The 24,667-nt window shown below is 47.8% G+C and overlaps 1 protein-coding gene across 2 annotated transcripts in view; it reads right to left on the bottom strand.

Moving 5' to 3' along the window:
* PPP6R1 (protein phosphatase 6 regulatory subunit 1) overlaps nt 1-24,667 on the bottom strand; it is a 329,328-nt gene that overhangs the window by 206,727 nt on the left and 97,934 nt on the right. For both annotated transcript variants that reach the window (XM_063942823.1, XM_063942824.1), the window contains exon 6: nt 15,854-15,966. In XM_063942823.1, the coding sequence (XP_063798893.1) occupies nt 15,854-15,966 (113 nt within the window). The remainder of the gene's footprint in view (nt 1-15,853; nt 15,967-24,667) is intronic.

Genomic DNA, 24,667 nt, shown 5'->3' with positions numbered 1-24,667 from the left:
AGAATCCGGGATACCTCCCTCACAACAGCTCTGCTTTTTGTTCTGCCTTGGAGGTTTATGTACGCTACCACCGTTGCATTGCCCGACAACCTGAAAGGCTTGGTTCCGCAGCAGATGGGAGCCCTGGAGTAGAGCACTGTAAATCGCTCTGAGCTCTAAGATGTTTATGGGAAGGGTAGACTCCTGCCTGGACCATCTTCCTTGAAACCGAACTCTCTGAGTTACCACTCCCCAACCTCTGTGACTCGCATCTGTCATCAGGAGAATCCAAGGATAACTTGCGAAGGCTCGACCTTCCACCAGGTAAAAAGCCTGTAACCATCACAGGAGCGACACCCTCGCTTGGAGGGATAGTTGAATAACCTGGTGCATCAGTAGATGCGACCCTGACCGTTTGCTGGAGAGATCCAACTGGAAGGTTCTCGCATGAAACCTGCCGTACTGAATCGAGTCATAAGAAGCCAACATCTTCCCGAGCAAGCGGATACAGAGATGCACAGAGACCTGGTTTGGTTTCAGTTCTGACCTCACTAGAGACTGGATGGCCATTGTTTTTCACGAGGAAGGAACATCATCTCTGCCACCGTATCCAGAATCATACCCAGAAATTGGAGCCTCTGAGTAGGTTCCAAGTGAGAATTCTATAAGTTCAGAATCCACCCGTGCCATGTAAGCAAAGTCCTTGTCAGGTTGATACGGAGGAGAAACTGATCCCTGGACTCCGCCTTGATCAGCAGGTCGTCCAGATACGGGACAATGTCTACTCCCAGTACCTGAAGTTTGAGCATCATCTCCGCCATCACCTTTGGGAACACTATTGGCGCCGTAGAAAGACTGAAAGGTAAGGCTTGAAACTGGTAGTGATTGTCTTGGAGGGCAAACCGAAGGTACGCCTGATGTGGCGGCCATATCGGGATGTGCAGGTAAGCATCCTTGATGTCTAACGATACCAGAAATTGACCCTCTTCCAGTCCGGAGATAACTGCTCTCAAGGATTCCATTTTGAATTTGAATACCCGCAGATACGGGTTTAGTGACTTGAGATTTAAAATGGGTCTGACCGAACAGTCTGGTTTCGGTACCATGAAAAGGTTGGAATAATAACCCTTTGCCTGCAGATGTGAAGGAACTGGGACATTGACCCGAGTCTGTAACAGTTTTTCTATTGCTTATTTCAATGTTTCCTGCATATCTGCGGAGACTGGTAAGCTGGATTTGAAGAATCTTTGAGGAGGAAAAAAATAAAACTCCAGTCTGTATCCCTGGGAAATCAGTTTTGTGACCCAGGCATCCTAGCAGGAACTCCCAAATATGGCTGAAAAATTTCAGGCAAGCCCCTACCTGGAGATCTCCCAGTTCTGGGGATATGGCGTCAGGCAGACTGCTTAGAGAAAGCAGAGCTAGTACCCTGCTCCTGGGAACCTGCAGGAGTTGGCTTACCTACTCTTCCTCTAGTGCCTCGTGCTGCATTTGAGGCACCTCTGGCTCTGTCCCGAAACCTGGCCATCCGAAAGGACTGCAGAGATGGGCCTGATATAGACGTCTAGCAGGCGGAGCCACTGCCGGCAAATAAGTGGATTTACCGGCTATAGCTCGGGTAATCAATTTATCCAATTCTACTCTAAATAAGACCTCTCGTGTGAAAGGTAAACCTTCTACGCCCTTTTTGGATTCAGCATCCGCTGACCACTGGCACAGCCACAAAGCCCTACGTTGTGAGACCAACATTGCAGTCATGCGAGCGTTTAGAAGACCTATTTCCTTAATCGCCTCACACAAAAAAAAGGAGGCGGATTCCTGAATGTGAAGTGTCAATTGCAGGAGGTCAGAATGATCTCTGCCTTCACTAATAACAGAAGCGAGGTCACTAGCCCACTTTTCCATGGCCTTTGTGATCCAGCAACCCACTGTCACCAGTCGTTGTGACACACCTGTAGCCATGTATATGGATTTTTAAAAATTATCAATTCTGCAGTCTGACGGTTCCTTCAAAGAAGTTGCTCCCGGCACTGGTAGCACTGTATTTTTTGAGAGACTGGACACCAAAGCGTCCACTGTGGGAGGAGCTTCCCAAACTTTCCTATTGTCTGCAGGGAAAGGGGTCATAAAACGCTTAGGCACATGAAATTTCTTATCATGGTGCATCCAAACCTCCTTAAACAAACTATCTAACTCATCCAATACTGGAAGTGTCACATTTGACCTATTTGGCTTTGTAAAAAAACATAGCAGCTGTCTGATCCGACTCCGTATCCTGGATCTGCAGTACTTCCCTGATCGCATAGAAGAGACTCCACTCCCTGATGGGGGTGGCATCTTCCCAATCTTCAGACAATACAATCTCCCCCTCCTCAACCACAGCAATATCCTCCTCAGAGTCCGACTTAAGGATCGGAGGTAGCATACGTTTTTGAGGTAGCGGTTTGGAGGGTTGTGCAGCGGGACTCTGGCCCGCCATTAAATCGTTTACCGATTTCTGTAAAATCCGTCTCTCCTTTTTAGCTGTAGCCAATTCAGTTGATATATCAGACATCAAACCCTTTAATGCAAAAAGTCAAGCAGGAAGCAAATCCTGTGTTTTGCTGCTGCTCTGAGAGGATTCATTGCAGCTCACACAAACCCTGGAATCCTCAGATGCAGGTGTAAATAATTGGTAGCAAGACGTACATGTAACAGTCTTGTCTGCCATAGTGGCACCTTCACACAAGGTACTCACACAGGAAGAAAACAAACAGCACAGTTATTTCTATCCCAAACCATAGGAAACACAGAAAGAGAGGAACCAGTACACAGCGCTAAATGAAGAAACTAAAAAACAGGTGTTTCCTTAAAAAGAATTATATACGTTTTAATAATACATATAAAAAATGAGGAATTCTCATGAATACACCATAGGATAATGGAGCCTCTATAGCCAGTCTCTGACCCTTGACAATTAGATGTAAATGTGCACACCTCTTGGTTTTGACAATGTCCCTGTGACCGGTCACAATATCAACAGGATCTTCACTTAAATATGCAGATGAGTCCAATCTTGTGATATATTTACCAGGATATAGTGGATTGGCCGGGTATCCCACCTAGCGAAGATCCAGAGGCTGTCTCAGATCCAACGCCGATGATTTTGGTGGTTTTCCCTCTATTAATTTTCCACGTCCATGGATTAGGAATGTCCAAGATGGTGGTAACTGCAATGGTGTCCTGGAGGTGATTCCGGAATGTCTGGGTCAGGGCTGGTATCCTTTAACTTTAAAGCTGCCAAACGCCAGCGAAACGCGTCTGGGTCAGGGCTGGTATCCTTTAACTTTAAAGCTGCCAAACGCCAGCGAAACGCGTAAGGATACCAGCCCTGACCCAGACATTCCGGAATCACCTCCAGGACACCATTGCAGTTACCACCATCTTGGACATTCCTAATCCATGGACGTGGAAAATTAATAGAGGGAAAACCACCAAAATCATCGGCGTTGGATCTGAGACAGCCTCTGGATCTTCGCTAGGTGGGATACCCGGCCAATCCACTATATCCTGGTAAATATATCACAAGATTGGACTCATCTGCATATTTAAGTGAAGATCCTGTTGATATTGTGACCGGTCACAGGGACATTGCCAAAACCAAGAGGTGTGCACATTTACATCTAATTGTCAAGGGTCAGAGACTGGCTATAGAGGCTCCATTATCCTATGGTGTATTCATGAGAATTCCTCATTTTTTATATGTATTATTAAAACGTATATAATTCTTTTTAAGGAAACACCTGTTTTTTAGTTTCTTCATTTAGCGCTGTTTTATGTTTTACATGTTGTTTTTGCAGTTCATGAGAGACTGACTATCTCTCCCCCTAACAGCAGCTTAGAGAACCAGCACAATCATAGCGCCAGAACGTGTATCAAATCATTGATACCAATCTAACCTTTCTTTTGCACAGGAACCAGTACACGTTTGCCCCTGATGCTGACAGTAAGACACCGACGCTGGGCAGTGAGGCAAACAGGATCCACTGAGGGATGCTGTTCGAGAAAGAGCGCTCCCACCACTATAAAACCCCACTATACCGCATTGTAGTTTGTGGGGACCCCGGAGGCTCTTGTAGTTGTGCCAGCACGCTGTACACCGCAGGAGGCGGCTGATAATGGCGCCTTCTAACCGTTGGTGCCGCTCTGAGTAAAGCCCATCCCCCAACATTGTGCTGGTGCTTCCCTCAGCAGACTAACTAGAAAAAAGTAGATTTCTGCCGGACTGCTTCAATTTAGCCCCTGGCAGCTAATCGCCAGCCTGCACAACCCCTCCGGAGTCAGTAGCCCTTTTTGTGAGAGCAGTGCTCTGAGGTGCCTGACGCCGCCATTACACCGCCGTTCACCCCGATCGCGGGGTCCCGGTGTACTCACCAGTCTTTTTTCTTCAGCTGCTTAGGGTGGGGGCGATTGCTGCGGGAACAGTGCGCTAGTGACAGGAGTGACTGCGGTACCATCCCTCAGGACCATGTCCTGTAGCCGGGTGATTCGGACCATTAACCCTAGTAGGAGTTGGTCTCGATCCACCCCACTAAGCTCCGACGGTGCAGACAGACAGGAGCCAACCTGCCTGTCTGAAAATAATATAAGATAGAAATAAAACTGAAAAATACTCTGGAGCCTCTCCAGATAGTGACCGGCCCTGAGGGCACATTTTTCTAAACTGGGCTGTGGGTGGGGGCATAGAGTGGAGGAGCCAGCACACACACACACACACTAAATTTTATTTAAAGTGCCCAGGCTCCTTTGGACGCCATCTATACCCCAACATACTAAAGTACCTTCCCCAGTAACCCTTTGACACAAGAGAAATTAAATTCAAAAATAATTTCTTGAAAGCATAATTACATTTCAAATCACAATAAACACTTAAACAATGAACTGAAAAGGTGTGACTGCACTAATACAGCGGCACAAAGTGAAGCCACCGCAAGAACAAAAACATATCAGGCTGGACACAGATTGGCACTTTAAAATAAGATTTTACTCACCGGTAAATCTATTTCTCGTAGTCCGTAGTGGATGCTGGGGACTCCGTAAGGACCATGGGGAATAGCGGCTCCGCAGGAGACTGGGCACAACTAAAGAAAGCTTTAGGACTACCTGGTGTGCACTGGCTCCTCCCACTATGACCCTCCTCCAGACCTCAGTCAGGATACTGTGCCCGGAAGAGCTGACACAATAAGGAAGGATTTTGAATCCCGGGTAAGACTCATACCAGCCACACCAATCACACCGTATAGCTCGTGATACAATACCCAGTTAACAGTATGATAACAACTGAGCCTCTCAACAGATGGCTCAACAATAACCCTTTAGTTAGGCAATAACTATATACAAGTATTGCAGACAATCCGCACTTGGGATGGGCGCCCAGCATCCACTACGGACTACGAGAAATAGATTTACCGGTGAGTAAAATCTTATTTCTCTAACGTCCTAAGTGGATGCTGGGGATTCCGTAAGGACCATGGGGATTATACCAAAGCTCCCAAACGGGCGGGAGAGTGCGGATGACTCTGCAGCACCAAATGAGCAAACTCTAGGTCCTCCTCAGCCAGGGTATCAAACTTGTAGACTCTTGCAAAAGTGTTTGAACACGACCAAGTAACAGCTCGGCAAATTTGTAAAGCCGAGACCTCTCGGGCAGCCGCCCAAGAAGAGCCCACTTTCCTCGTGGAATGGGCTTTTACAGATTTAGAAACAAAGAAAAAAAGAAAAAAAAAGACCCTTGTGCGCTTAAATACTAATAGCAGCCTTTGGTTACCAAGAAAACCTTTCACCGTGATTCACAATAATGTAATAAAACAGAACATCTGTTCTCTTTTACAGATTTAGGGTGCGGCAGTAGAGCCGCAGAATGTGCAAGTTGAATTGTGCTACAGATCCAGCGAGCAATCGTCTGCTTAGAAGCAGGAGCACCCAGCTTGTTGGGTGCATACAGGATAAATAGCGAGTCAGTTTTCCTGACTCCAGCCGTCCTGGAAACATATACTTTTCAGGGCCCTGACTACGTCCAGAAACTTGGAATCCTCCAAGTCCCAAGTAGCCGCAGGCACCACAATAGGTTGGTTCACATGAAAACCTGATACCACCTTAGGAAGGAATTGGGAACGAGTCCTCAATTCCGCCTTATCCATATAAAAAACAGATAAGGGCTTTTGCATGACAAAACCGCCAATTCTGATACACGCCTGGCCGACGGCCAGGCCCACAGCATGACCACTTTCCACGTGAGGTATTGTAGCTCCACGGATTTAAGTGGCTCAACTCAATGCGACTTCAGGAAATTAAACACTACGTTGAGATCCCACGGTGCCACTGGAGGCACAAACGGGGGCTGACTATGCAGCACTCCCTTAACAAAAGTCTGAACTTCAGGCAGTGAAGCCAGTTCTATTTTAGAAGAAAATCGATAGAGCCGAAATCTGGACCTTAACGGAACCCAATTTTAGGCCCATAGTCACCTCTGACTTGTAGGAAGTGCAGAAATCGACCTAGCTGAAATTCTTCCCTTGGGGCCTTACTGGCCTCACAGCACGCAACATATTTCCGCATATGCGGTGATAATGGTTTGCGTTCACTTCTTTCCTAGCTTTAAATAGCGTAGGGATAACTTCCTCCGGAATGCCCTTTTCCTTCAGGATCCGGCGTTCAACCGCCATGCCGTCAAACGCAGCCGCGGTACGTCTTGGAACAGACAGGCCCCCTGCTGCCGCAGGTCCTGTCTGAGCGGCAGAGGCCATGGGTCCTCTGAGATCATTTCTTGGAGTTCTGGGTACCAAGCTCTTCTTGGCCAACCCGGAACAATGAGTATAGTTCTTACTCCTCTCCTTCTTATTATTCTCATTACCCTGGGTATGAGAGGCAGAGAAGGGAACACATACACCGACTGGTACACCCACGGTGTTACCAGAGCGTCCACAGCTATCGCCTGAGGGTCCCTTGACCTGGCGCAATATCTTTGTAGCTTTTTGTTGAGGCGGGACGCCATCATGTCCGCCTGTGGCCTTTCCCAACGGTGTACAATCATTTGGAAGACTTCTGGATGAAGTCCCCACTCTCCCGGGTGGAGGTCGTGTCTGCTGAGAAAGTCTGCTTCCCAGTTGTCCACTCCGGGAATGAACACTGCTGACAGTGCTAACACATGATTTTCCGCCCATCGGAGAATCCTTGTGGCTTCTGCCATCGCCATCCTGCTTCTTGTGCCGCCCTGACGGTTTACATGAGCGACCGCCGTGATGTTGTCTGACTGGATCAGCACCGGCCGGTGTTGAAGTAGGGGTCTAGCCTGACTTAGGGCATTGTAAATGGCCCATAGTTCCAGAACATTTATGTGTAGGGAAGTCTCCTGACTTTTCCATAGGCCTTGGAAGTTTCTTCCCTGTGTGACTGCCCCCCAGCCTTGAAGGCTGGCATCCGTGGTCACCAGGACCCAGTCCTGTATGCCGAATCTGCGGCCCCCTAGAAGATGAGCACTCTGCAGTCACCACCACAGCGACACCCTGGCCCTTGGAGACAGGGTTATCCGCCGATGCATCTAAAGATGCGACCCGGACCACTTGTCCAACAGATCCCACTGGAAGATCCTTGAATGGGACCTGGCGAATGGAATTTCTTCGTAAGAAGCTACCATCTTTCCCAAGGCTCGCGTGCATTGATGCACCGACACCTGTATTTGTATTAGCATTCCCACCATTATTCTAGGCGATTTCAACATCCCTATTGACATCCCCACACAATCCCCTGCCTCTAAACTCCTTAACCTCACCTCTTCACTTGGTCTCTCCCAGTGGACCTCCTCACCCTCCCATGTGAATGGGAGCTCACTGGATCTGGTCTTCACTCACCGCTGTGATATTTCTGATTTTTCCAACTCCCCATTTCCCCTCTCTGACCACCACCTGCTCTCCTTTAACCTATCTCTCTCGACTTCCCCATCTCTACCTCCTAAGGCTACCATCACTGAGCGTAACATTGAAGCTATTGACACCACATTCCTTTCCTCCCTGTTTGACTCACTTCTCTCTCCTATTCTCGCTCTCTCATGCCCTGAACAAGCCACTTCCACATACAATGCTTCCCTTACTTCTGCTCTTGACTCTGTTGCTCCACCAACCACTATTCACCCTCGCAAATTAACACCTCAACCCTGGCACACCAAATGCACCAGATATCTGCAAAAATGCTCACGTACTGCTGAGCAACACTGGAGGAAATCACGCTCTAAGGCAGACTTCCTCCATTTCAAACTTATGCTTTCATCCTTCAGTGCTGCCCTTTCTCTTGCTAAACAGTCATACTTCAAGAACCTCATCTCCTCCCAGTCTTCCAACCCCCGGCGCCTCTTTGCCACTCTCAACTCACTCCTCTGCCCACCTCCACCTCGTCTCCCTTCCTCACTCTCTGCTCTTGACTTTGCCACTTACTTCACATCCAAAATTGACTCCATACGTCAGGACATCACATCACACCAGACCATCAGTAACCAGCCTTCTCCCATCCCTTACCAACCCTCCCCATCCCTCGCACCAACTCTGTCATCTTTCTCCCATGCATCTGGAGAGGAAGTCATGGCCCTCATTCGTTCCTGTCCCCTCACCACCTCCCCACTTGACCCTATCCCCTCCCGCCTCCTCCGCTACCTCTCTTCTTCTGCTTGTTCCCATCTTTCCCACCTTCTCAATCTCTCCCTATCATCAGGCACTGTCCCCTCTGCCTTCAAGCATGCACTCATCTCTCCTATTCTTAAAAAACCTACCCTTGATCCAAACACTCTCTCCAACTACCGACCCATCTCTCTCCTCCCTTTTGCCTCCAAACTCCTTGAGCGTATTGTCTACAACCGCCTTACTTCCTTTCCTCACACTCACTGCTTGACCCATTCCAATCTGGCTTCCGTCCTCTCCACTCCACTGAAACTGCCCTTACAAAAGTATGCAATGACCTCCATGCTGCTAAATCTAAGGGACACTACTCTCTACTTATTCTACTTGATCTCTCTGCTGCTTTTGACACTGTGGAGCATCCTCTCCTACTGCAAATCCTTCACTCCATTGGTCTGCGTGACACTGCCCTCTCTTGGTTGTCGTCCTACCTTTCTAACCGTTCATTCTCTGTCTCCTCTCATGACTCCACCTCCCCCTCACTTCCACTAACTGTAGGGGTACCCCAAGGTTCTGTCCTTGGTCCTCTTCTCTTCTCTCTCTATACGTCCTCACTAGGTAAGCTCATTAGTTCTTTTGGTTTCCAATATCATCTTTATGCTGATGACACTCAAATCTATCTTTCCTCTCCAGACCTCTCCCCTACTCTCCTCACTCGTATCTCCAACTGTCTCTCTGCTATCTCTTCCTGGATGTCCCAGCGCTTTCTTAAACTTAACATGTCTAAGACCGAGCTGATCATCTTCCCTCCCTCCCTCCCTCCCGCATAACCTCACCTCCTACAATCTCATTATCTATTGATGGCACTACTATCTCCTCTACCCCCCAAGTGCGCTGTCTTGGAGTAATCCTTGACTTCTCCCTCTCCTTCAAACCTCACATTCAGCACCTCTCACAAACCTGCCGTTTTCATCTAAAAAATATTTCCAGGATCAGACCCTTTCTGACCCAGGATGCTACTAAGACTCTTATCCACTCACTGGTCATCTCCAGACTGGACTACTGTAATCTCCTCCTGACTGGCATTCCTGACAAATACCTCTCTCCACTCCAATCTATCCTCAATGCTGCTGCCCGGCTCATTTTCCTCACCAAACGCACTACGTCCACCTCTCCTCTCTTACTAGACCTTCACTGGCTCCCCTTCCCTTTCAGAATCCATTTCAAGCTTCTCACACTTGCTTACAAAGCCCTCACCCACTCCTCTCCCATCTACATCTCTGATCTTATCTCGCTTTACACTCCCACCCGTCCTCTTCGCTCTGCTAATGCTCGCCGACTCTCCTGCCTACGGATTACTTCCTCCCACTCCTACCTCCAAGATTTTTCACGCGCTGCACCACTTCTCTGGAATTCCCTACCTCTCCCCCTCAGACTCTCCACCTCTCTACAAAACTTCAAACGGGCTCTCAAGACCCACTTCTACACCAAACCCAGCCAAATCTCATCCTAAACCTCTGTTCCACGCTCTCTATGTACCCCATCTGTCTCACCCCTGTCTGTCTACCCCTCCCCGTTAGAATGTAAGCTCTCACGAGCAGGGCCCTCTTCCCTCATGTGCTTACCCTTTTCTTACTTTAATAATCTTCAACTGCACCAAATCCAGCAGTCTTCTGCCACCTGATACTTATTCCAGTGTCATCTGCTGATGTAGCTATGTTTATTTACCCTGTACTTGTCCTATATTGTCGTCAACTGTAAGTTGCTGTTTTCTTGTTTGATTATTTGTTTATGTACTCTGTAATTGGGCGCTGCGGAACCCTTGTGGCGCCATATAAATAAAGGATAATAATAATAATAATAATAATAATAATTAGGAGGTCTCTGTCTAGAGACGCCAACTCCTTGGACTTCTCCTCCGGGAGAAACCCTTTTTATCCTGTTCTGTGTCCAGAACCATATCCAGGAACAGTAGACGCGTCGTAGGAACCAGCTGCGACTTTGGAATATTCAGAATCCAGCCGTGCTGTTGTAGCACTTCCCGAGATAGTGCTACTCCGACGAACAACTGCTCCCTGGACCTCGCCTTTATAAGGAGATCGTCCAAGTACGGGATAAGTACTTCGGCCATTACCTTGGTAAATACCCTCGGTGCCGGGGACAGACCAACGGCAACGTCTGGAATTGGTAATGACAATCCTGTACCACAATTTTGAGGTACACCTGGTGAAGAGGGTAAATAGGGACATGCAGGTAAGCATCCTTGATGTCCAGTGATACCCTGAAATTCTCCAGGCTTGCAATAATCACCCTGAGCGATTCCATTTTGAACTTGAACCTTCGTATATAAGTGTTCAAGGATTTCAATTTTAGGATGGGTCTCACCGAACCGTCTGGTTTCGGTACCACAACATTTTGGAATAGTAACCCCGGCCTTGTTGAAGGAGGGGTACCTTGATTTCACCTGCTGGAAGTACAGCTTGTGAATTGCAGCCAGTACTACCTTTCTCCGAGGGCAGCAGGCAAGGCTGATGTGAGGTAACGGCGAGGGGGAGTCGCCTCGAACTCCAGCCTGTATCCCTGTGATACTACTTGCAGAACCTAGGGATCCACCTGTGGGCAAGCCCACTGGTCCCTGAAGTTCCCGAGACGCGCCCCCACTGCACCTGTCTCCACCTGTGGAGCCCCAGCGTCATGCGGTGGACTCAGAGGAAGCGAGGGAAGATTTTTGATCCTGGGAACTGGCTGTCTGGTGCAGCTTTTTCATTCTTCCCTTGTCTCTGTGCAGAAAGGAAGCACCTTTGACCCGCTTGCTTTTCTGAAGCAGAAAGGACTGTACCTGAAAATACGGTGCTTTCTTAGGCTGTGAGGAAACCTGAGGTAAAAAATTTTCTTCCCAGCTGTTGCTGTGGATACGAGGTCCCAGAGACCATCCCCAAACAATTCCTCACTCTTATAAGGCAGAATCTCCATGTGCCTTTTAAGGCAGCATCACCTGTCCACTGCCGGGTCTCTAATACCCTCCTGGTAGAATGGACATTGTATTAATTCTGGATGCCAGCCGGCAAATATCCCTCTGTGCATCCTTCATATAAGACGACGTCTTTAATATGCTCTATGTTAGCAAAATATTATCCCTGTCTAGGGTATATCAGACCACACTGCAGCACCACTATTTATGCTGAGGCAATTTTAGGTCTCAGTATAGTACCTGAGTGTGTATATACAGACTTCAGGATAGCCTCCTGCTTTTTATCAGCAGGCTCCTTCAAGGTGGCCGTATCCTAAGACGCCAGTGCCACCTTTTTTGACAAACGTGTGAGCGCCTTATCCACCCTAGGGGATATCCCCCAACGTGACCTATCCTCTGGCAGGAAAGGGTACGCCATCAGTAACTTATTAGAAATCACCAGTTTCTTATCGGGGGAACCCACGCTTCTTTACACACTTCATTCACTCATCTGATGGGGGAACAAAACACTGGCTGCTTTTTCTCCCCAAAAATAAAACCCCTTTTATGTGGTACTTGGGTTCATGTAAGAAATGCGTAACACATTTATCATTGCCGAGATCATGCAACGGATGTTCCTAGTGGATTGTGTATATATATCTCAACCTCGTCGACACTGGAGTCAGACTCCGTGTCGACATCTGTGTCTGCCATCTGAGGTAACGGGCGTTTTTTTGAGCCCCTGATGGCCTTTGAGACGCCTGGGCAGGCGCGGGCTGAGAAGCCGGCTGTCCCACAGCTGTTATGTCATCCAACCTTTTATGTAAGGAGTTGACATTGTCGGTTAATACCTTCCACCTATCCATCCACTCTGGTGTCGGCCCCACAAGGGACGACATCCCATTTATCGGCCTCTGCTCCTCCTCCACGTAACCTTCCTCATCCAAAATGTCGACACAGCCGTACCGACACACCGCACACACACAGGGAATGCTCTGACTGAGGACAGGACCCCACAAAGTCCTTTGGGGAGACAGAGAGAGAGAGTATGCCAGCACACACCAGAGCGCTATATAATGCAGGGATTAACACTATAACTGAGTGATTTTTCCTGTATACATATATTGCGCCTAAATTTAGTGCCCCCCCTCTCTTTTAAACCCTTTGAGCCTGAAAACTACAGGGGAGAGCCTGGGGAGCTATCTTCCAGCTGCACTGTGAAGATAAAATGGCGCCAGTGTGCTGAGGGAGATGGCCCCGCCCCTTTTCCGGCCGACTTCTCCCGCTTTTTCTGGAATACTGGCAGGGGTATTTTTACATCTTTATAGCCTCTAGGACTATATATGATGTAGATTTGCCAGCCAAGGTGTTTTATATTGCCCTCAGGGCGCCCCCCCCCCCAGCGCCCTGCACCCATCAGTGACCGGAGTGTGAGGTGTACATGAGGAGCAATGGCACACAGCTGCAGTGCTGTGCGCTACCTTGGTGAAGACCGAAGTCTTCTGCCGCCGATTTTCCGGACCTCTTCACGCTTCTGGCTCTGTAAGGGGGACGGCGGCGCGGCTCTGGGAACGAACACCAAGGTCGGGTCCTGCGGTCGATCCCTCTGGAGCTAATGGTGTCCAGTAGCCTAAGAAGCCCAAACTACCACCTGTTAGGTAGGTTCGCTTCTTCTCCCCTTAGTCGCTCGCTGCAGTGAGTCTGTTGCCAGCAGATCTCACTGAAAATAAAAAACCTAAATATACTTTCTTTCTAGGAGCTCAGGAGAGCCCCTAGTGCTAGGAGCTCAGCCGGGCACAGGATTCTAACGGAGGTCTGGAGGAGGGTCATAGTGGGAGGAGCCAGTGCACACCAGGTAGTCCTAAAGCTTTCTTTAGTTGTGCCCAGTCTCCTGCGGAGCCGCTATTCCCCATGGTCCTTACGGAGTCCCCAGCATCCACTTAGGACGTTAGAGAAATTCCTGTAGTGTTCTATCACAAAAACAGCAACATACTAGTCCAGTGGTTCCAGAAAGCGGTCCTCAAGGCACCCAAACAGTGCAGGTTTTAGGGATATCCCTGCTTGTGCACAGATGGTATAATCAAACTGACTGATGTATTGGTTCAGTCGCCTGTGCCTAAGCATGGATAGCCTTAAAACTTGCCTTGAGGACCATGGGGGTCATGCAGATCTGCTCGCTGGGCTGCTAATTTTGCTGTCCTGCGTTCAGATAGTTGCCGCCTCGAGGGGGGTGTATATACGCTGTGCAAGTGTGCAATCCTATGTGTACGCCGAGTTGCTAAAATCCAGTGTGTGCAGTCTGTGCGCAGCCCAGGACTTACTCCTACAGTGTGATCACATCAGGCTGATCGGGGCCGGAGCCGACGTCAGACACACTCCCTGAAAACACTTGGGCACGCCTGCGTTTTTCCGGAAACTCCCAGTTAACGGTCAGTTACCACCCACAAATGGCCCTCCTCCTGTCAACCACCTTGCGAACGCCCGTGCGATCGGATTTTCCGCACCATCCCGTTGCTGACCAGCGATGCCAGTTGTTGATGGCCGACGCGCGTACTCATTGCGGTACGAAAACGCACAGCTGCGATCATATCGGAATGACCCCCCATGTTTGGGAACCATTGTTCTAGTAAATGACAATATTCTCCCTCTTTATTCCATGATGTTTCTCTACGTGACAATACACACATATGTCTCAAAACATTTATTTATTAACAGTTCTTTATATTGGTAACTACAGATGTGTCCTACCACACCTAGCCTCAATACATCATGCAGTACGAGACGTCTGGCAATAGTGAGTCGAGCGGTGCAGAGTACGGATGGTGTAATAGTTAGCATTACTGCCTCAATGCACTAAGGTCGTGGGTTTGATTCGATGGTCCTAACTGCGTGGGGTTTGTATATTCTCCCCGTGCTTGTGTGGGTTTCCTCTGGGTACTCCAGTTTCCTCCCAAAATCCAAAAATATACGTGTAGGTTAATTGGCTCCTGACCAAAATCAACCCTAGTGTGTGCGTGTACATGGGCAGAGCAGATGGGCCAAGTGGTTACTATTCACAGTCAGATTCTACGTTTATTATGTTTCCACCATGACTCTGCATTTCTGTATTAAATTACTACTGTGAATGCCAAAAATTACAGAATTCCCCAACAAAAACTAATATTACACACTTATTACACATTACTTATTCTGAAGCATGGGGGTAATTCCAAGTTGATTGCAGCAGGATTTTTGTTAGCAATTGGGCAAAACCATGTGCACTGCAGGGGAGGCAGATATAACATGTGCAGAGAGAGTTAGATTTGTGTGGGGTGTGTTCAATCTGCAATCTAATTTGCAGTGTAAAAATAAAGCAGCCAGTATTTATTACCCTGCACAGAAACAAAATAACCCACCCAAATCTTACTCTCTCTGCACATGTTATATCTGCCTCCCCTGCAGTGCACATGGTTTTGCCCAATTGCTATAAAAAATCCTGCTGCGATCAACTTGGAATTACCCCCCATATGGAATAATACAAAGTAAGCACTCCCACATGCTAACATTCCATTTCATTACAGCAATATTCAGCTTCAATTTCCAAACTGTCATTTTAAAGTGAAATATCTAGGACAGTCATTTAAATGCTTAGAACACACTTTAGGACAATTACTGTTATTATGGGTTTGGCGGGGACACCAATGTGGATAAAAGAAAGCTTAATGCATTATCCCAAACTAGAAATAAGCCCTGGCAGGTGTGTGAAATTCCACAACACAAACATGCTAAAATGTAAGTTATTATAGTAAACTCGTAGTTCCCAAAAATGGGACTTATCTTTCATTTTACACAACTACTCTTATGGTACGTACAACACTAGACGACACTGTGTACAATGTGCCCGATTCGGACATATCGTTCACGTTATTGTCAAATGTGTATACACTATGTCGTTGATGATGCGCGCTCCTGCGCATTTATTATTATTACATTATTTTAAATGTGGGTGACGTAAGAGGAAAAGCATCAACATGGTAAAGTAAAGAAGAATAAGGACAATGATAAGAATACAAACTCTATTTACTATGGCTTTCTAGAGTGATGTGACAGGGAAAACTGTACAAAATGCACAGCGTTTCCCCCACCTCGACATTGCGTTTCTGAACAGTACAAATGTGCAGTATCACCTATTCATTAACCACACAAACTTCTGGTCTAGAGAAAAAAATCGATGTGAAAGCTGTGACAATTTAGGACTATGCTTTTTGCTTTATATAGTACATTGAAATGCATGCCTTACTTCTCCAGAGTGGCCAATAACTGGTCAGGTTCAGGACTATCCTGAATCTGGATCATCTGCTCACGGCTTAATCGGATAATATCACACAGTGACTGAGAAGCGTTGGAATGTTGCTGAAACAGACATTAAGGAGTTAGATGAGCTTTGAAAATGTTACAGAGCACAGTGTAAAACGTGATTCCCTGTGATTTCATGGTAAGATACCTCCAGCAGCCTCTACAGCTATAAGCCAGCATCAAAAACGCAACAGAAAAAGCAAACGGCTTATAAAATACATCCACAATTCTATGTATAAAAAACAAAAGTTCATACATCCAAAATTTGTGTGTTTCATATAAAAGGTGCAGTTCACGCCACAATTTTTTTTATCTCTCTCGATTAAAATGGGCCAAGCTGACATCTTAGTAAATTATCTTTAAATCATGTCCAAATATTTAAATCCTGTAACCCCTAACACTAAGGAATCCTCAGCCTGGGGAAAAAACCAGATCAGTATTATGACCTTGGATGACACTTCGGTCATCAATAGCCGCGACATCAGATGCTAAGCACAGAACTATATTAGGCATGCTCTGTAAAGACATTATGAGCCATTCGAACCTTCAGAGGGTGACTGGTGGATCAAGCCTACTTATAGACAAACACATATTAAAAGGCAAAATTCAGATTAATAAACTGACATAAAAAGAAATTACTTCAAACCAGGAGTTACTATAACCTCAAGTTTATGGAAAGGCTTCATGGGATACAAACACTAGTCATAGAGGATTTATTTTTTCCTTTGACATCCAGGGGGAGATTACATTTTTTTTGCGGCACCCAAAGTAATGGGTGCCCATCAGAGTAATTCAATTGTTGCTTACTTTAAGTGCCCAAAAGCACCAGGATCAGACACGCAAAGTGACCAAACACAACTAAAATAAGTCCTGCAGTACGAAAATTCCAGTTTGGCCGCCAAAACAGGCAACTTTTCGCACATTTCTGCTCACCACCTCAGGAGGCTGCAAGCAGAAATGTCTGCGCCGGCAGTGATCACGCCCAAACGTAAGAACAATTGAATCACTGTCGTTGGGAACAATATAGTGTAAAAAAAATTAATAAATCCAATTGAATAGACCACCAAAACCAGCCTACAGTCTAACATTTTGAATACAAAGAACTAAGTCTAAAGGCCCGTACACACTGGTCGATGTATCGGCCGTTCTCTTGAACGGCCGATACATCGCGGGACCGTCGGCCAGTGTGTACGGGCGATACGTCTGTGAACTCCGTCGTTCAGACGTATCGCGTCGGCCGCGCAGCACAGCCGACAGCCAATATATCTAACGATATATTGGCGCGTCGCTGTGTGTGTACGGGGCGGTCGTCAGACCGCCCGTACACATGCTGCGGCGGCCGGCGGTGATTGACAGCTGAACTGACGGATCGGGCTGTGTGTATGCACAGCACACGGCCCGATCCGTACATAGATATATCTGCAGATCAATTGATCTGCAGATATATCTATAAAGGTGGGTACACACTATTAGATATATCTGCAGATCAATTGACCACTGTGCCATGCATTGCGCTATGTAGAAAGCACCAATACAGGTTGAGTATCCCATATCCATATATTTCGGAATGTACTAGATTTTCATGCAGTTTACGTTATCATTAAAACTTGTGGCCAACTATATGCATTTCAGTAACAAAGCAGATCTAATTTTATACTATATGAATCTACATTCTCTAAAGGATGTGAGGCACTAGAAAAATGTTAAACATAACAGACATGGGAAATTTCATTTTTGGGGATTTATGTTTGCACACAAAAAATTGCTAAGTTGTAGGACCTATATTGTGTTATTTCCACATTTACATTGAGGGGAAATGTGAGAAAAAAGGATATTTATGGTAGACTTACTATAGTTAGATCTCTTTCTGCGAGGTACACTGTACTCCACAGGGAATACATCGGGGGTGCAGAGTTGGATCTTGATCTGAGGCACCAACAGGCTAAAGCTTTGACTGTTCCCAGGATGCACCGCCTCCTCTATAACCCCGCCTCCGGGCACTGGAGCTCAGTTTCGTTAACAAGTCCAATACAGTAGCAAGTGAGAGAGACGGCAGATGTTAGTCACATAGAACTACATTCTCATGACGGGGGACCAGCAGCTAATCCCATACAAACCCAAAGAAGCCAAGTGCGTCAGGGTGGGCGCCCTGTGGAATCCAGTGTACCTCGCAGAAAGATTTAACCATGGTAAGTCTACCATAAATCTCCTTTTCTGCAGCGGAGTACACTTGGATTCCACAGGGAATCTATCGGGGGATGTCCTTAAGTAGTTCCTCACGGGAGGGGACGTACCGTAGCGGGCACAAGAACGCCGGGTCCAATGGAAGCATCCTGGGAGGCGGAAGTATCAAAGGCATAGAACCTAAGGAACGTGTTCACTGAGGACCACGTAGCCGCCTTGCAAAATTGTTTAGCAGACGCGCCATGGCAGGCCGCCCAAGAAGGTCCAACAGACCGGGTAGAATGGGCTTTGATAGCAGCAGGAGCCGGGAGTCTAGACTGCGCATAGGCTTGTGCAATCACCATTCTAATCCATCTGGCCAAGGTTTGCTTATTCACAGGCCAGCCACGTTAGTGAAAACCAAAAAGTACAAACAGGGCATCTGACCTCCTGATAGAGGCAGTCCTCTCCACATATATACGGAGAGCCCATACCACATCCAAAGACCGTTCTTTAGAAGACAAACCAGAAGAGATAAAAGCCAGAACCAGAATCTCTTGGTTAAGATGGAAAGAAGATACCATTTTAGGTAGATAACCGGAGCGAGTTTGAAGAACTGCCCGGTCACGGAGAAAAATCAAAAATGGTGGACGACAGGACAAAGCGTTTAAGTCAGACACCCTCCTAGCAGAGGCAATAACCAGCAGAAACACGACCTTAAGCTTAAGGCATTTAAGGACCAGAGACTCAAGAGGTTCAAATGGAGACTCTTGTAGGGCATTTAAGACAACAGACAGATCCCATGGAGCCACAGGAGGGACATAGGGAGGCTGAATCTGTAAAACACCCTGAGTGAAAGTAAGAAAGTCAGGAACAGACGCAATTTTTCTCTGAAACCACACCGACAAGGCAGATATATGAACCTTGAGGGAGGCAAGACGATGGCCTAAATCTGCCTTGTTGCAGAAAAGCCAAAAGCCTGGAAGTTCTGAACGAATAGGTTTGATAATTCTTAGCACACCATGTGAAGTAAGAGTTCCAGACCCTATAATAAATTTGTGCAGAAGCCGGTTTGAGGGCCTTCAACATAGTTTGAATAACCGCCTCAGAGAATCCCTTGGCCCTCAGGAGTGAAGCTTCAAGAGCCACGCCATCAAAGCCAGTCTAGCCAGGTCCGGATAGACACAAGGGCCCTGAACAAGGAGGTCTGGGCGTTGCGGAAGTAGCAGAGGATGCTCTATCGATAGACCCTGCAGATCTGAGAACCAATGCCGTCTGGGCCATGCTGGGTCGACTAGAAGTAGCATTCCTCTTTCTTGCTTGAACTTCCGTAGAACCCTGGGCAGGAGTGACTCTAGAGGGAACATGTATGGCAGCCGAAAGTTCAATGGAATTGCCAGTGCATCCACGAACGCTGCTTGAGGATCCCTTGTCCTTGAGCCGAAGACTAGAACTTTGTGATTGTGTCGAGACGCCATCAGGTCCATATCTGGCAGGCCCCACTTGACAACTAGGAGTTGAAAGACTTCCGGATGAAGACTCCACTCTCCGGCGTGAACGTCCTGACGACTGAGGAAATCCGCATCCCAGTTAAGGACTCCGGGAATGAACACTGCCGATATTGCCGGCAAATGAGGTTCCGCACAAAGGATGATTTTTGATACTTCCAGCATTGCGGCTTCGAGTGCCACCTTGATGATTTATGTACACTACCGTGGTGGCGTTGTCTGATTGTACTATAACAGGCCTGTTCTGTACCAGAGGCAGGGCCAGTGTCAACGCATTGAACACTGCCTCAATTCCAGAATGTTTATTGGTAGGAGAGATTCCTCCCTGGTCCACCGACCCTGGAGAGAGTGTTGCTCCAACACCGCGCCCCGACCTCGCAAACTTGTGTCCGTTGTCAGGAGGACCCAGTTGGAGAACCAGAAGGGATGGTCCCTGCTCAACTATAGGTCCTGTAGCCACCAGCTCAGTGACAGACAAACCTCCGGAGTCAAGGAGATAATTTGAGACCTGATCCGATAAGGCATGCCGTCCCACTTGGAAAGGATTAACCTCTGCAGAGGGCGGAATGAAAGGGAGCGCACTCTACCATGTCGAACGCAGACACCATGAGGCCTAGTACTTGCATCGCCGAGTATATCGACACTCTTGGGCGAGAGAGTAAGTATCTGATCCTGTCCTGAAGCTTCAGGACTTTCTCTGGAGACAGAAAATAAGAATTTACTTACCGATAATTCTATTTCTCGTAGTCCGTAGTGGATGCTGGGAACTCCGTAAGGACCAGGGGGAATAGCGGCTCCGCAGGAGACTGGGCACAAAAGTAAAGCTTTAGGACTACCTGGTGTGCACTGGCTCCTCCCCCTATGACCCTCCTCCAAGCCTCAGTTAGGATACTGTGCCCGGACGAGCGTACACAATAAGGAAGGATTTATGAATCCCGGGTAAGACTCATACCAGCCACACCAATCACACCGTACAACCTGTGATCTGAACCCAGTTAACAGCATGATAACAGAGGAGCCTCTGGAAAGATGGCTCACAACAACAATAACCCGATTTAGTTAACAATAACTATGTACAAGTATTGCAGACAATCCGCACTTGGGATGGGCGCCCAGCATCCACTACGGACTACGAGAAATAGAATTATCGGTAAGTAAATTCTTATTTTCTCTGACGTCCTAGTGGATGCTGGGAACTCCGTAAGGACCATGGGGATTATACCAAAGCTCCCAAACGGGCGGGAGAGTGCGGATGACTCTGCAGCACCGAATGAGAGAACTCCAGGTCCTCCTCAGCCAGGGTATCAAATTTGTAGAATTTTGCAAACGTGTTTGCCCCTGACCAAGTAGCTGCTCGGCAAAGTTGTAAAGCCGAGACCTCTCGGGCAGCCGCCCAAGATGAGCCCACCTTCCTTGTGGAGTGGGCATTTACAGATTTTGGCTGTGGCAGGCCTGCCACAGAATGTGCAAGCTGAATTGTACTACAAATCCAACGAGCAATAGTCTGCTTAGAAGCAGGAGCACCCAGCTTGTTGGGTGCATACAGGATAAACAGCGAGTCAGATTTTCTGACTCCAGCCGTCCTGGAAACATATATTTTCAGGGCCCTGACAACGTCCAGCAACTTGGAGTCCTCCAAGTCCCTAGTAGCCGCAGGTACCACAATAGGCTGGTTCAGGTGAAACGCTGAAACCACCTTAGGGAGAAATTGAGGACGAGTCCTCAATTCTGCCCCGTCCGTATGAAAAATCAGGTAAGGCTTTTATAAGATAAAACCGCCAATTCTGACACGCGCCTGGCCGAAGCCAAGGCCAACAGCATGACCACTCTCCATGTGAGATATTTCAAATCCACAGATTTAAGCGGATCAAACCAATGTGATTTTAGGAACCCCAAAACTACATTGAGATCCCAAGGTGCCACTGGAGGCACAAAAGGAGGCTGTATATGCAGCACCCCCTTGACAAACGTCTGAACTTCAGGAACTGAAGCCAGTTCTTTTTGGAAGAAAATCGACAGGGCCGAAATCTGAACCTTAATGGATCCTAATTTTAGGCCCATAGACACTCCTGTTTGCAGGAAATGCAGGAATCGACCCAGTTGAAATTCCTCTGTAGGGGCCTTCCTGGCCTCGCACCACGCAACATTTTTACGCCAAATGCGGTGATAATGTTTTGCGGTTACATCCTTCCTGGCTTTGATCAGGGTAGGGATGACTTCATCCGGAATGCCTTTTTCCTTCAGGATCCGGCGTTCAACCGCCATGCCGTCAACGCAGCCGTGGTAAGTCTTGGAATAGACAGGGTCCTTGCTGGAGCAGGTCCCTTCTTAGAGGTAGAGGCCACGGGTCCTCTGTGAGCATCTCTTGAAGTTCCGGGTACCAAGTCCTTCTTGGCCAATCCGGAGCCACGAGTATAGTTCTTACTCCTCTCCGTCTTATAATTCTCAGTACCTTGGGTATGAGAGGCAGAGGAGGGAACACATACACTGACTGGTACACCCACGGTGTTACCAGAGCGTCCACAGCTATTGCCTGAGGGTCCCTTGACCTGGCGCAATACCTGTCCAGTTTTTTGTTGAGGCGGGACGCCATCATGTCCACCTTTGGTTTTTCCCAACGGTTCACAATCATGTGGAAGACTTCTGGATGAAGTCCCCACTCTCCCGGGTGGAGGTCGTTCCTGCTGAGGAAGTCTGCTTCCCAGTTGTCCACTCCCGGAATGAACACTGCTGACAGTGCTATCACATGATTTTCCGCCCAGCGAAGAATCCTTGCAGCTTCTGCCATTGCCCTCCTGCTTCTTGTGCCGCCCTGTCTGTTTACATGGGCGACTGCCGTGATGTTGTCTGACTGGATCAGCACCGGCTGACCTTGAAGCAGAGGTCTTGCTAGGCTTAGAGCATTGTAAATGGCCCTTAGCTCCAGGATACTTATGTGAAGTGATGTCTCCAGGCTTGACCACAAGCCCTGGAAATTCCTTCCCTGTGTGACTGCTCCCCAGCCTCGCAGGCTGGCATCCGTGGTCAACAGGACCCAGTCCTGAATGCCGAATCTGCGGCCCTCTAGAAGATGAGCACTCTGCAACCACCACAGGAGAGACACCCTTGTCTTTGGTGACAGGGTTATCCGCTGATGCATCTGAAGATGCGATCCGGACCATTTGTCTAGCAGGTCCCACTGGAAAGTTCTTGCGTGGAATCTGCCGAATGGAATTGCTTCGTAGGAAGCCACCATTTTTCCCAGAACCCCTTGTGCATAGATGCACTGACACTTGGCCTGGTTTTAGGAGGTTTCTGACTAGTTCGGATAACTCCCTGGCTTTCTCCTCCGGGAGAAAACACCTTTTTCTGGGCTGTGTCCAGGATCATTCCTAGGAATAGAAGACGTGTCGTCGGGATCAGCTGCGACTTTGGAATATTGAGAATCCAACCGTGCTGCCGCAACACTACTTGAGATAGTGCTACCCCGACTACCAACTGTTCCCTGGATCTTGCCCTTATCAGGAGATCGTCCAAGTAAGGGATAAATAAAACTCCCTTCCTTCGAAGGAGTATCATCATTTCGGCCATTACCTTGGTAAAGACCCGGGGTGCCGTGGACAAACCAAACGGCAGCGTCTGAAACTGATAGTGACAGTTCTGTACCACAAACCTGAGGTACCCTTGGTGAGAAGGGTAAATTGGGACATGGAGGTAAGCATCCTTGATGTCCAAAGACACCATATAATCCCCTTCTTCCAGGTTCGCAATCACCGCTCTGAGTGACTCCATCTTGAATTTGAACCTTTGTATGTAAGTGTTCAAGGATTTCAGATTTAAAATAGGTCTCACGAGCCGTCCGGCTTCGGTACCACAAACAGCGTGGAATAATACCCCTTTCCCTGTTGCAGGAGGGGTACCTTGATTATCACCTGCTGGGAACACAGCTTGTGAATGGCTTCCAATACCGCCTCCCTGTCGGAGGGAGACGTCGGTAAAGCATACTTTAGGAAACGGCGAGGGGGAGACGTCTCGAATTCCAATTTGTACCCCTGAGATACCACCTGAAGGATCCAGGGGTCCCACCTGTGAGTGAGCCCACTGCACGCTGAAATTCCTGAGACGGGCCCCCACCGTGCCTGAGTCCGCTAGTGAAGTCCCAGCGTCATGCTGAGGACTTGGCAGAAACGGGAGAGGGCTTCTGTTCCTGGGAACTGGCTGTTTGCTGCAGCCTTTTTCCTCTCCCTCTGCCACGGTGCAGAAATGAGGAGCCTTTTGCCCCCTTGCCCTTATGGGGCCGAAAGGACTGCGCCTGATAATACGGCGTCTTCTTATGTTGAGAGGCTACCTGGGGTAAAAATGTGGATTTCCCAGCAGTTGCCGTGGCCACCAGGTCTGATATACCTACCCCAAATAACTCCTCCCCTTTATAAGGCAATACTTCCATATGCCTTTTGGAGTCAGCATCACCTGACCACTGCCTCGTCCATAACCCTCTTCTGGCAGAAATGGACAGCGCACTTACTCTTGATGCCAGTCGGCAAATATCCCTCTGTGCATCACGCATATATAGAAATGCATCTTTTAAATGCTCTATAGTCAGTAATATACTGTCCCTATCTAGGGTATCAATATTTTCAGTAAGGGAATCCGACCACGCCACCCCAGCACTGCACATCCAGGCTGAGGCGATTGCTGGTCGCAGTATAACACCCGTGTGAGTGTATATACATTTTCGGATATTCTCCTTTCTGTCAGCAGGTTCCTTAAGGGCAGCCGTATCAGGAGACGGTAGTGCCACCTGTTTAGACAAACGTGTGAGCGCTTTATCCACCCTAGGGGGTGTTTCCCAACGTGCCCTATCCTCTGGCGGGAAGGGGTATGATGCTAATAACCTTTTAGGAATTATCAGTTTTTTATCGGGGGAAACCCACGCTTCATCACACACTTCATTTAATTCCTCAGATGCAGGAAAAACTACAGGCAGTTTTTTCTCACTAAACATAATACCCTTTTTAGTGGTACTTGTATTATCAGAAATATGTAAAACATTTTTCATAGCCTCAATCATGTAACGTGTGGCCCTACTGGAAGTCACATTCGTCTCT

This window comes from Pseudophryne corroboree, chromosome 10, assembly GCF_028390025.1.
Source record: "Pseudophryne corroboree isolate aPseCor3 chromosome 10, aPseCor3.hap2, whole genome shotgun sequence".
Lineage (NCBI taxonomy): Eukaryota > Metazoa > Chordata > Amphibia > Anura > Myobatrachidae > Pseudophryne > Pseudophryne corroboree.
This window is presented reverse-complemented; position numbering and strand designations above follow the sequence as displayed.